Raw genomic sequence first — 14,996 nt, forward strand, 5'->3', positions numbered from 1 at the left:
GACTCAACATTGTTAAAACACGTATAATTTTTGGGAATAATCCGTACAAACTATGTTATAAACAAAAAATTGTAGGATTACTTACCGAGTGTGACCTTTCGACGTCGCCATTGCTTAAGCTTGTTTTTGTCGCAGAGCACCGAACCAAACGGCGGGCACGTTTTCTAATAAGTTATTTTTCAGCCGAAAATTCGCTAAACTTTAGAGACATCATTAATAAAAATAATATTCATCGCCGTTAAATAAGAAATGTTTTTTTTTACATAAAATGTATAAAATTACAGTACTGCATTAGACTTACAGTACCTAATTTATACACTGTACAGACGATAGTAAACTCAAGTTAGCTACCTAAACTCTCCATAGCGTGTAAGTAGTTCGGCTGCTCGTCTACTATTGGTCCAGATTCGACCAATGATATCGCGACACGAGTCGGCGATAACATTTTACCGCATTTTACGAGTCTCTTTTTGCGTCTTTATACGAATACAGTCTCAATTTTTTCCCACGATATACGAATCTGCATTATATAAACCCGCGTTATAGGGGTCTATTGTATTTGCAAAAATGTTCTTATCAGACATAATTTTAGAAATGTCTCTCATTTGTTGTCTCTTCATATGACTTTAAAATTAACAACTTCATTGGCGATAATGACTTTTTTTACAGACTTATTTTAAAAGAATCTCGAAATTACACAATGAGGCAACAGATGAAAGACACTTTTATTCTTACATCCAATGAAAAAATACTTTTGGTAAATTTTTAAAATTATCTAAATGATGTTATATTTTTGTTTTTTATAGACAAAATAATATCTTTAAAAAAATTGAAACGTGAAAACTGACTGTGTGAAGAAACGATTATCTATCGTTTTTCGAAAATTAGGAAGATTAATCGGACTTCATCCTTACTACTTTATTATTTTTCCTATTTTAATAACAGCGTCATTCTCAGCTTTCATCTTTAATATAAACACCATCTCAAACACAATCGAACTGGCATTTGCAGATTCAGGAAAAGTCTATAATACTAAGAAATTTATTGACGAAACGTTACCTTTCAATACATCGAAATTCCTTGATCCGACGAGTTTTACAGCTCTACCAAAATGTGTGTTTGTGATGTTTACAAAGAAGGGTGGTGGTGACATGCTCGAGAAAGATGTGCTACTGGAAATAAATCTGGCAGATCAGTTTATTAAGAATATAACAATTGACGATAAAGGTGTAAATATTGGATATTCAGATATTTGTGCACGTGTAGGCGAAAAATGTTTTGAAAATCCGATTATCGAAATATTGCCCGAAATTGATAAAATAGTGCAGAGAAAAAAGAAATTGAAGTATCCGTTCGACATAGATTCGCTGACATACTCTTCTCAAATTTATTCTCTCAACTTTGGGGGTGTAACTGAAGATGAAAACGATTTCATTCAGACAGTAAATGCTATGAGATTAGTTTATTTCACTGACGAAAGCGACAAGAAAAAACACAATGTGATAGAAAGATGGCGAACAGAAGTTTACAATCAAATAAGAAATCATCAGTTTAAATATGTTCTGTTTTTCATTGACTACAACTGGTCAATGGAACAACAAAATGTGCAATTAGTAGAAAATATAAAACCGATGATCGGTGCAGTAGTTGCATTTATTTCTGTGTTTACTACAGTTACGTGTATGAGCAATAATTGGGCAAAAAGCAAGCCTTTTCTGGGTGTTGCAAGTGTCGTTTCTGCCGGTCTGGCCGTGGTCACCTCTTTCGGCTTCATGTCGGTTGTCGGTGTACAGAATACCATTTGGAACATTACAATTCCATTTTTAGTTCTCGGTAAGTGATTACTTACACTTTTATTGATACATTTTTCTCTTTTAGACTAAAAATTCTTCAATTAATAAAAGTTTTTTGATGCAGTGACAGAGATCGATGATGCCTTCGTATTATTGGCATGTTGGAGAATATCAAACCCCAAACATAAAGTACACAAACGCATGCAAGAAACATTGGGTGAAGCAGGAGTTTCTATAACGTTAACATCGTTGACTAATCTGTTTTCGTATTGCATTGGAATGACGGCATCTTTTCCTCTTATAAGAATGTTTTGTTATTATTCGGCAACCAGCGTAGTGTTTACATTTTTGTATCAAATAACATTTTTTGCAGGTTGCATGGCATTATCAGGATATAAAGAAGAAAAACAACAACAAGCATTCCGTCTTAATATCCGTAAGATGATTTAAGTTTTTAAATTAAATATATAATTATATATGTATAGGGTTTTTCAGAATTATTATGGCCTATGAGATTGTACATAGAAGCGTCAACAAACTGTTGAAATAGCATGAAGTGTAATTTTGTAGTGCATTGATAATATATGATGCATTACTTCGTTTAAGTGTTCTGTTAATATGAAATTATTTGAAGAAACTAAATTCGTGTTGCCCAATTACTATCAATTAGTTAATTGCAGCTTCATGTTTACGTCACAACTACGTATGTTGTTTATATTGAATTTCATTAATTTAAAACATTAAACATTACAATAACTAACATTTGTTCTGTTTACTTACGTTGAAATAAATTTAAAATTAATATATATATATATTAATAAACTGGTTACTTGCAATGTTCTTGCATATGTAGCCTTAAAGGATTAGAACTTATAACCTATCTTCTTTTTAGTTACTTGTACGTTTCCTATAGCAAATTGAATTGACACAGCTGGAATAGTACCTTATAGATTCTTTACAGTATTTAAAACGCGGAAGATATCGTTAATTTAGAATAGTTTAATATATTATTGAAGTATGATTTTTACTAAAGTCGAATTTATTATACAGCTAAGATTCCAACTTTGCTCTTTCTAGCTTACTTGTCGCTGCACTGGTTTTTGGTGTAGGTTACTACAAAGGCTTACGTAGTATTATTCTTTCGTAATCCTCTGAGAAGGATCATTTATTTTTCTAATTTTTTCTGTTCATTCTCCTTTTTATATCACATTCCTTCTCTTACTTGGCTGTTATATTCGATTTTATGTTAACAAAAAACAGCTTTCCCTTAAAATAAGATGAAAAGTATAATTAAATATATCGTAAAGAAAAAGAAAATATTTTTGAATACTTATACTTTTTGATGTGATTTTATCAAATATCTAAATACTTTTCGTTTCCATATTTTAATCATACCTCTTATTTTTATTTCATTTGCAGGTAATTAATATTACATTAAATGATTAAAAATTAACTATACATTGTTTAAAATTACTTTTCAAATAAAAAACTCGTATGAGTATTTTAAATGGTAATTTTATTTACAGAAGATTTTGAAAATGGATCTACAGAAGAAGAAACGTCAACTGATGAGCCATCAATGGCATATTTTAGGGATAAGTTGGGAAAAATTCTATGTATGAATGTAATGAAGTTAACAGTTATCGTTGTGTACTTTCTAAATTTATCACTTGGAATATGGGGGGCCTTAACTATAAAACACGGTATAGATTTTACTAAGTTATATTCACAAGAATCGGTAATAACACAGGGTATTAAAATATATTATAATAGTTTCGGCCGTTATACGTTTCCTTATCATATAGTAATTAATAGAACACTTGATTATTCAGACTTAAATGTACAAAAATCCGTAGACGAACTACTCAACAAATTCGAAAGTCTTCCGTATGTTGCAGATTCTAGATTCACGGTATCTTGATTGAAATATTATAAAGAATTCCAAAATCACCCGCTAGCAAAGTATTCATTACGAGGATACAACATGTCGGTTAAACAAGATTTCTTGGATGGACTTCGCAATGTTTTCCTGAAATTTAAATCAGCGGAACAATTCTCTGACGATATCGCATTCAACTCTGATGGATCCGATATTTTAAGTAGCAGATTCCATGTACTTGTGAATGATACCTTAAGTGCAGAAGCTGAAATGGAAATGTTAACAACTCTGTGGAAAATTGCTGACGAATTTGATTTTCCTGTTTTTGTTCATGTAGCAATGGCACCTCTGTACGAACAAGGAATTATAATTGGACGTACAATTCAGGATTTATTTTGGATCACTTCTCTTTTGGTCATGATTCTTTTTATAGTTTTCATACCAAACATTGTCGTTGCAGTTCTCGTTGCAATATCGGTAACATCCACCATTGTAGAAACTTTAGGGTACATGTCTTTGTGGGGTACAAACGTGGACATTTTATCTATGATGAGTCTGATATTATGTGTCGGATTCTGCGTAAATTATCCGGCTCACATATCTTACGCGTATATTTGTTCTCCGTATCAAACTCCCAATGAAAAAATGAAAGACAGTCTGTATCGTATCGGCTATCCAATATGTCAAGGATCTCTGTCAACCATTTTAGGAATTTTATTTGTATACAGAGATATGTACGCTTTCATTATATTAGTGAAAATTGTATTTCTTATTGCATTGGAAACTGCATTTCATGCATTGATTTTTGTTCCTGTTGTTCTCTCTTTAATCTCTTCAATTTTCTTTAAAGTTAATAACGAGATATAGAGCCAGAAAAAATTTCTGGAAAATTTACTATTGTGATTATAAAATAAACTTACAATTTTAAAACTTTTTAATATAGTTTATTTTTTATTTAATTTTAATTTTGCATAAAAAATTTAATGTTATATTTGTATGAATAGTTATTTCTAGANGGGTGTCCAAACACCCCACAGTATTAATTACATTTTTTAAAAAAATTTTACAAATATTTATTTGTTTTTTTTATTTTAAAAATAACTATAATGTGACCACTTTTATTATTTATAATATAGATATAATAATCAATGTGAATAAAAATAATTTAAGTTTATTTTAATTCAAAATGGCTGACTTTCATAAACACATTGAGAAAATACCAAACATAGCAAGTTGCTTGTCATTTGCACTGAGTGCCAAAGTACAATGTCAGCTATTGAATCAGAGTGACAAAAATGCTTAAAAAACAATTTAGATTTTTACTATTGGTTTAATAATAAGATCTAATGTAATGAGTTTTGATAAATGTTGTATTTTATTTTCGTGGATTTATGTACTAATATAATATGTAATCATACCTGAATATAATCATATGTATAATGACACATGCCTTTACCAAATAAATGAGTAAATCTTTATGAATTTTTACTTACATGGTTTATGGACCAAAAAAAATGTCGGGGTGGACAAACGCCCCACTGCACTAATGCCGAAAAAAAACTCAGTGCACTAACGCAGGGTTAAATATATAAGCAACAGATATAACTACCGCTGTGTTTCGCTAAAATAAATTTGTCGAAATATATTTATTTAAGCCAAAGACAATAGCAGTAATTAAAACCGGTATTTATTATTTTCATAGCGATAACAGTTAAATGCATATATAATGATATATATTTATATTTTAAAGAATATAAAAATCACAATAGATTTTACTACATTACAATCAAGGTTAACTACAATATTAATATTCGTTATGCGTTTCTTCGATTGTATTTGACAGGAAAGAAACGAAGAAAAATATATTATTTATCTCTTATCTTTTTTTGCTGCTAATTTTACACAAAATATAATTATTCAAATTTAGAATTGCATTGATTTATTATTTAATGGTAACTAGCCATTTAATTTTTCTTACTGCTATTTTATCCAATATGAAACGAAAATACTTCTAGTCGGTTTAAATTTTAAATACTAAATGGCATAACACCAAAAATTCATCAAAATAACTTATTAACGTTTTTCACAAATATATTTTCATTGCTCGGTAATAATTAATTTCAAAATTTATTTCAAAGTTTCCTCGTTTTGGCAAAATTGTTCATGAAACTTGTATTGCAAGTCTTTTCCTCATAGATAATTTAGAATTTCTTGCAACATTCCTTTTTTTATATAAACAAGTCTAACGTTTGAATCCAGTCTTTAAATTACAAAATTCATTTGCAAATTCGAAATAAATATATCGAAATATAAATAATAAATATATCGAATAAGAATAAATATATAAGAATAAATAATATAAGAATAAATATATCGAAATATATTAAGTGAANTAATGTTATATTTGTATGAATAGTTATTTCTAGACATTAGTCACGATATAGCTTATTTTTTTCTTAATTATTTTAAACCGAGTTTTGTCGAAATTATTACGTTTTATGATGTTATTATCTTATTTTTTTGTAATGTAGTTATTATAAATTATTACTTCAGTAGAAATGTATATGTAGATAAAGTGAAAAATATTGATTTAAGACTTTAAACTTTTCTAGATTTACTAGAATAAAAATTTTTAAAGTAATAGTTTGTGTTATCCTGTTGTATTAAAAATTATTTTTATACTAAATAATGAGCCATGCGTTGCTCGGGAGAAAAGTAACAATACGGATGATTAAAATTATTACATTATATCTAATTTTACCTGTTTTCTCAGAATGCAGGTATTAGGTTGCTCTTTTTCCAGACTAATTACAAAATTCTTAGATGGGTCTAAAAATATGTTCGATTTCTAGCAAAAACGCAAAAACTGCATCTGCGCCTGTAAATCTTGCACGTTGCTTTTTACTTATCACTTCAATTGTTACTTAACCACTTTCACTGTTAACACTTTCATTGTTAATAACCTCCCCCCTTAGGAAAAATTTCGAAAAATCCTTTCTTAGGGTGCGACCTGTTCAGACGCAACTTTAGAGCGAGATAGAGGTTGCGAGCGATTTAGTTTTCGCAAAGGAAAACCATGCACAAACGAGAAGCGAGAAATAATGCTGGCGAGAGGGAATTTCTGGTTTTCGCACATATCTGACAGTTTTTGATATTTATCGCTTCTTGCCTCTTCTCGCCACATATTCTCGCTCGCTCGCGTCTGCATAGCCGCACCCGTAGTGTACGTTTTCATGACGAAACCTAACTTTGTACCAAATTTTATCTTTAACCTCTTAACCGTTTGTGCTTTGCGATTCTTATTATTAATCGAAGTGGCTGTTTTAAAAAGCAATTTTTGCAACTAAAAATAATATTGTCAACGATATCAAAGATAATATTCAAAAGAAAATTTCCGGTAATATTCAAAAAAACATTCAGAACTGGCAACTGCTCAAACTCTTTTAAGTTTGGGTATTGTATAAATTATATATCAAATCAACTTTTTATTAACAAATAAACTAAGTTCACTTTACAGTTTTCACACTTTATTTTCGATTTATATTCAGTCAGTGTATTACTTTGACTACTCACACTTCACTGTTTCTTTTTATTCACTCACTGCACTACTTGGGAATTAGTACTTCTTTTTCGGTTTTTGTCTTTGTTACTAATAAGAAACTTAAGTTCGAACCCACACCGGATCTTGCTTTATATATCCTTACCAATGGGTAGTCCCAACCATACAAAACAGGCTTCGAATGGTCCGCAATGTCCCAGAACATTTCACAACATTCGAGACTTTTCTAGAATGTTTCGCAATGATCTGGGATGTTTCGACATGTTCCCGAACGTTCCAGAACATCCCGAATCATTCTGGAATATTGTGGAATGCTCTCGAACACTCTCGAATGTTCTGGACTGTTCTAAAAATTTTTAGAGGACAAAATTTCTAGCACTTATATCTTTAACAGAACACCCTTCTGGTAAAAACGGGAACCTTCTTCATGGATGGTGGATATAGGGCTACCACACCATATAAGTCCCTTGGTCGTATTGGGACTCGTTTTTGAGTTTTAGAGGCACGCACATTGTACACTTAACTTTATTATATATATTGATATTGACGATGATGGTGATTGTATTTTAGTAACGTTTTAGTTTTTTTATTATAATAAGAAAGTGGCATATGCTATGGTTTGCATTGCAACTAACAATCTTTAGCACGGGCAAACTGCAACTTGTTTATCCTGCAGTTTCACTGATGTAATTGTTATATGCCTCAAAAGTAGTTTCGTTTGTAATATTATTAATATCAGTTTTGTTTTCTCGTTTTGTTAAATACAAGAAAAAATAAATGTAAAATTATGACATGCAAGCAGAAAATAATCTTGAAAATATTTACCATTTTTGGTATGTGATTTTGCTGCTTCGATAAATGAAAACTTCCAGGCTTTGTTTCCTAATGTGTAAATTATTTTTTTTGCAAAGTTGCGCGATTTTGTTAAACAAAATTGCGCAATTTCGCATAAAATAAAACGTAGTAATAACATTGTGACATTCAGAGGGAGTAATTGCGTAAATAAATAATATAGTTATATTTTAATACGAAGAAGAAAAAAGCAAGCCATAGGTCAAGTAAAGAATGAATTAACAAAGTGGAGGAAACCCACACACATCTTACTTTTTGATTTCTTAACGGATAAAAACGATGAAATATCTTTCTGATTTAACAATTATGTTTAATGTTGTAATACATACCTCGATTTTAAACACTACCGACCATTAATTTTGTTTGTTTGACAACTTTTATCAATTTTCTGAGGTGAAGTGACTAATAATACCAGATAAAAGGAAGTAATAAATTTCTCGAAACGTTTGATTAGTGACAGTTAATGCGTAACTGCACCTATTTATTAAACCTTTTTATGATTTTATTAAATTTTCATTCATATTTTAAACCTGTCTACCTGCCTGTTATTCGGAAAATGGAGAACTTTATCGACTTATCACCACCTTCCTCCCACTTAATTGGTTAACGAGCACTCATACTCACATAACTGAGAATTATCACGTGTTAAGACACGCATAATTATTCTAACTGGTATCAGTTCTTGACCGGAAACCGCCATCGTACGAATTGGGTGTGTTCCGTTAAACTAAGCCATTCTCAGTGAACGAGAAAGGTTTTACGAACTTATGCGATGAACTAGTGATTAGGTATCGCTCCCTGAGTCTTTGGCTGCTCACAAATTGGTGTCAGGAGTAGGATGCAGCCAACTTCCAGGCTTTGATAAAAAGGTTTTGTCTTAGACAGGTTTTTCACGTTAAACAAGTTTAGTTCTTCAAAATATTGCTAGATAAAATAGTATATAAAGTAATTTGAATTATAATTTAATTAAGGTAGAATAAATGATGGAACCAGAAAATCCTAGAGCACTATTATGTAAAATAGGCAGTTTTGTCTAATTTCTCTTTTCTCACTTTGGTGACCCAAACTGTCCACGGATAGATGAATTCTTTATCATTAAATGATGTCGCCAGATTGGCAGAATGGACAAATGTCCAGATGTTGCAGTGACACGTTTAAAACTAACTGGTATTGCTGAAAGTTTGCACAGAAAGATAGAAAGATAAAAGATGTCAAAGATTATGAGGAATTTAAACGCATAATGCTCAAACGCTTTGAGAAAAAGCCATATTTTTTTAAATTGCAGAAATTTTACACCTGCGTCCAAAGATGAGATGAGAACGTACAAACATACGCTGTACAATTACAAACACTAGCTGCAGAAATAGAAATACAGGAAGATACGCGCGGACACTGCCAAAATTGCTATCATGCAGTGAGTTCAGGATAAAGAGAGAGACAAACGACTAAAACTTTAATTTTTACAAATTTTATTTTCTTCACTTATCGCCGCTTGTAAAGCGGCGATAAGTGAAGAAAATAAAATTTGTAAAAATTAAAGTTTTAGTCGTTTGTCTCTCTCTTTATCCTGAACTCACTGCATGATAGCAATTTTGGCAGTGTCCGCGCGTATCTTCCTGTATTTCTATTTCTGCAGCTAGTGTTTGTAATTGTACAGCGTATGTTTGTACGTTCTCATCTCATCTTTGGACGCAGGTGTAAAATTTCTGCAATTTAAAAAAATATGGCTTTTTCTCAAAGCGTTTGAGCATTATGCGTTTAAATTCCTCATAATCTTTGACATCTTTTATCTTTCTATCTTTCTGTGCAAACTTTCAGCAATACCAGTTAGTTTTAAACGTGTCACTGCAACATCTGGACATTTGTCCATTCTGCCAATCTGGCGACATCATTTAATGATAAAGAATTCATCTATCCGTGGACAGTTTGGGTCACCAAAGTGAGAAAAGAGAAATTAGACAAAACTGCCTATTTTACATAATAGTGCTCTAGGATTTTCTGGTTCCATCATTTATTCTACCTTAATTAAATTATAATTCAAATTACTTTATATACTATTTTATCTAGCAATATTTTGAAGAACTAAACTTGTTTAACGTGAAAAACCTGTCTAAGACAAAACCTTTTTATCAAAGCCTGGAAGTTGGCTGCATCCTACTCCTGACACCAATTTGTGAGCAGCCAAAGACTCAGGGAGCGATACCTAATCACTAGTTCATCGCATAAGTTCGTAAAACCTTTCTCGTTCACTGAGAATGGCTTAGTTTAACGGAACACACCCAATTCGTACGATGGCGGTTTCCGGTCAAGAACTGATACCAGTTAGAATAATTATGCGTGTCTTAACACGTGATAATTCTCAGTTATGTGAGTATGAGTGCTCGTTAACCAATTAAGTGGGAGGAAGGTGGTGATAAGTCGATAAAGTTCTCCATTTTCCGAATAACAGGCAGGTAGACAGGTTTAAAATATGAATGAAAATTTAATAAAATCATAAAAAGGTTTAATAAATAGGTGCAGTTACGCATTAACTGTCACTAATCAAACGTTTCGAGAAATTTATTACTTCCTTTTATCTGGTATTATTAGTCATTTCACCTCAGAAAATTGATAAAAGTTGTCAAACAAACAAAATTAATGGTCGGTAGTGTTTAAAATCGAGGTATGTATTACAACATTAAACATAATTGTTAAATCAGAAAGATATTTCATCGTTTTTATCCGTTAAGAAATCAAAAAGTAAGATGTGTGTGGGTTTCCTCCACTTTGTTAATTCATTCTTTACTTGACCTATGGCTTGCTTTTTTCTTCTTCGTATTAAAATATAACTATATTATTTATTTACGCAATTACTCCCTCTGAATGTCACAATGTTATTACTACGTTTTATTTTATGCGAAATTGCGCAATTTTGTTTAACAAAATCGCGCAACTTTGCAAAAAAAATAATTTACACATTAGGAAACAAAGCCTGGAAGTTTTCATTTATCGAAGCAGCAAAATCACATACCAAAAATGGTAAATATTTTCAAGATTATTTTCTGCTTGCATGTCATAATTTTACATTTATTTTTTCTTGTATTTAACAAAACGAGAAAACAAAACTGATATTAATAATATTACAAACGAAACTACTTTTGAGGCATATAACAATTACATCAGTGAAACTGCAGGATAAACAAGTTGCAGTTTGCCCGTGCTAAAGATTGTTAGTTGCAATGCAAACCATAGCATATGCCACTTTCTTATTATAATAAAAAAACTAAAACGTTACTAAAATACAATCACCATCATCGTCAATATCAATATATATAATAAAGTTAAGTGTACAATGTGCGTGCCTCTAAAACTCAAAAACGAGTCCCAATACGACCAAGGGACTTATATGGTGTGGTAGCCCTATATCCACCATCCATGAAGAAGGTTCCCGTTTTTTACCAGAAGGGTGTTCTGTTAAAGATATAAGTGCTAGAAATTTTGTCCTCTAAAAATTTTTAGAACAGTCCAGAACATTCGAGAGTGTTCGAGAGCATTCCACAATATTCCAGAATGATTCGGGATGTTCTGGAACGTTCGGGAACATGTCGAAACATCCCAGATCATTGCGAAACATTCTAGAAAAGTCTCGAATGTTGTGAAATGTTCTGGGACATTGCGGACCATTCGAAGCCTGTTTTGTATGGTTGGGACTACCCATTGGTAAGGATATATAAAGCAAGATCCGGTGTGGGTTCGAACTTAAGTTTCTTATTAGTAACAAAGACAAAAACCGAAAAAGAAGTACTAATTCCCAAGTAGTGCAGTGAGTGAATAAAAAGAAACAGTGAAGTGTGAGTAGTCAAAGTAATACACTGACTGAATATAAATCGAAAATAAAGTGTGAAAACTGTAAAGTGAACTTAGTTTATTTGTTAATAAAAAGTTGATTTGATATATAATTTATAAAATACCCAAACTTAAAAGAGTTTGAGCAGTTGCCAGTTCTGAATGTTTTTTTGAATATTACCGGAAATTTTCTTTTGAATATTATCTTTGATATCGTTGACAATATTATTTTTAGTTGCAAAAATTGCTTTTTAAAACAGCCACTTCGATTAATAATAAGAATCGCAAAGCACAAACGGTTAAGAGGTTAAAGATAAAATTTGGTACAAAGTTAGGTTTCGTCATGAAAACGTACACTACGGGTGCGGCTATGCAGACGCGAGCGAGCGAGAATATGTGGCGAGAAGAGGCAAGAAGCGATAAATATCAAAAACTGTCAGATATGTGCGAAAACCAGAAATTCCCTCTCGCCAGCATTATTTCTCGCTTCTCGTTTGTGCATGGTTTTCCTTTGCGAAAACTAAATCGCTCGCAACCTCTATCTCGCTCTAAAGTTGCGTCTGAACAGGTCGCACCCTAAGAAAGGATTTTTCGAAATTTTTCCTAAGGGGGGAGGTTATTAACAATGAAAGTGTTAACAGTGAAAGTGGTTAAGTAACAATTGAAGTGATAAGTAAAAAGCAACGTGCAAGATTTACAGGCGCAGATGCAGTTTTTGCGTTTTTGCTAGAAATCGAACATATTTTTAGACCCATCTAAGAATTTTGTAATTAGTCTGGAAAAAGAGCAACCTAATACCTGCATTCTGAGAAAACAGGTAAAATTAGATATAATGTAATAATTTTAATCATCCGTATTGTTACTTTTCTCCCGAGCAACGCATGGCTCATTATTTAGTATAAAAATAATTTTTAATACAACAGGATAACACAAACTATTACTTTAAAAATTTTTATTCTAGTAAATCTAGAAAAGTTTAAAGTCTTAAATCAATATTTTTCACTTTATCTACATATACATTTCTACTGAAGTAATAATTTATAATAACTACATTACAAAAAAATAAGATAATAACATCATAAAACGTAATAATTTCGACAAAACTCGGTTTAAAATAATTAAGAAAAAAATAAGCTATATCGTGACTAATGTCTAGAAATAACTATTCATACAAATATAACATTAAATTTTTTATGCAAAATTAAAATTAAATAAAAAATAAACTATATTAAAANGGGTGTCCAAACACCCCACAGTATTAATTACATTTTTTAAAAAAATTTTACAAATATTTATTTGTTTTTTTTATTTTAAAAATAACTATAATGTGACCACTTTTATTATTTATAATATAGATATAATAATCAATGTGAATAAAAATAATTTAAGTTTATTTTAATTCAAAATGGCTGACTTTCATAAACACATTGAGAAAATACCAAACATAGCAAGTTGCTTGTCATTTGCACTGAGTGCCAAAGTACAATGTCAGCTATTGAATCAGAGTGACAAAAATGCTTAAAAAACAATTTAGATTTTTACTATTGGTTTAATAATAAGATCTAATGTAATGAGTTTTGATAAATGTTGTATTTTATTTTCGTGGATTTATGTACTAATATAATATGTAATCATACCTGAATATAATCATATGTATAATGACACATGCCTTTACCAAATAAATGAGTAAATCTTTATGAATTTTTACTTACATGGTTTATGGACCAAAAAAAATGTCGGGGTGGACAAACGCCCCACTGCACTAATGCCGAAAAAAAACTCAGTGCACTAACGCAGGGTTAAATATATAAGCAACAGATATAACTACCGCTGTGTTTCGCTAAAATAAATTTGTCGAAATATATTTATTTAAGCCAAAGACAATAGCAGTAATTAAAACCGGTATTTATTATTTTCATAGCGATAACAGTTAAATGCATATATAATGATATAATATATATTTTTAAAGAATATAAAAATTGCAATAGATTTTACTACGGTACAATCAAGGTTAACTACATTATTAATATTCGTTATGCGTTTCTTCGATTGTATTTGACAGAAAAGAAACGAGGAAAAATATATTATTTATCTCTTATCTTCTTTTGCTGCTACTTCTACACAGAATAGAATTATTCAAATTTAGACTTTCATTTAATTTATTATCTAATGGTAATTAGTAATTTAATTTTTTACTGCTATTTTCTTTAATATGAAACGAAAATATTTATTTGTGGTCGGTTTAAATTTTATATACAAAATGGCAGAACACTAAAAATTCATCAAAATAACTTATTAACGTTTTTCACAAATACATTATCATTGCTCATTAATAATTAATTTCAAAATTTATTTTAAAGTTTTCTCGTTTTGGCTAAATTGTTCACGAAACTTGTATTGCAAGTTTTTTCCTCATAGATAATTTAGCATTTCTTGCAACATTAATTTCTTTTTTATATTAACAAGTTTAACGTTTGAATCCAGTCTTCGAATTACGAAATTCATTTGCAAATTCGTTATGAAAGTATTGTTAATTATAACGCTGTTCATAAATATATTTAGCGCCGGATAGTTCGACTTAACTTTGCATAAAAGGTACAACATGCTGGGTGCTTTGTATTTAAATATTACTTGTCAGTTCAATCATTATTTTGCTTTCATCATAGTGTATGTATAAAATAAACATGATCATGCTATTTGTTTTTTGCTTAGTTTGTAGCAATTTTAATAAAGTGGAGTGTGATTTAATACGTTATTAAATGTGTCGTTCTGTTAGTCATGTATTTTACAAATAATGTAAAATACTAAAGTGTGTAGATCACATCCTGATTATATTTCAAACTGCTTAGTGTAAAGAATGTGTTATAAATAGCTTTTAATTTGTGTACATCCAGAAAACGTTAAGTTTTTTTCTGGTTGTAAAAAAAAAAACATTTTTTATATTAAGATTTGGTGTAATGTCACTTTTACCCATTTATCCTGAGTGTCTTCTGCCGGATTGGGGATTTCTATAACCATCTTCATAAACCCACAAAAATGAACTGTAAGCGTCTCTATATTTTCTTCACTTATCACCGCTTGTAAAGTC

General features: G+C 30.6%; 1 protein-coding gene across 1 annotated transcript; it reads left to right on the forward strand.

Annotated features, from left to right (window-relative positions):
• Positions 1-1,124: 1,124 nt before the first annotated feature.
• Positions 1,125-3,714, forward strand: LOC111642149 (patched domain-containing protein 3-like). The gene is made up of 4 exons (XM_023388426.1): positions 1,125-1,833; positions 1,918-2,229; positions 3,320-3,544; positions 3,626-3,714. The coding sequence occupies exons 1-4, from the start codon at positions 1,125-1,127 to the stop codon at positions 3,712-3,714; spliced, it is 1,335 nt and encodes a 444-aa protein (XP_023244194.1).
• The last annotated feature ends 11,282 nt before the right edge of the window (positions 3,715-14,996 follow it).

This window comes from Centruroides sculpturatus, unplaced genomic scaffold (assembly GCF_000671375.1).
Source record: "Centruroides sculpturatus isolate CEXI.00-Female unplaced genomic scaffold, Cexi_2.0 scaffold1507, whole genome shotgun sequence".
NCBI classification, from domain to species: Eukaryota; Metazoa; Arthropoda; class Arachnida; order Scorpiones; family Buthidae; genus Centruroides; species Centruroides sculpturatus.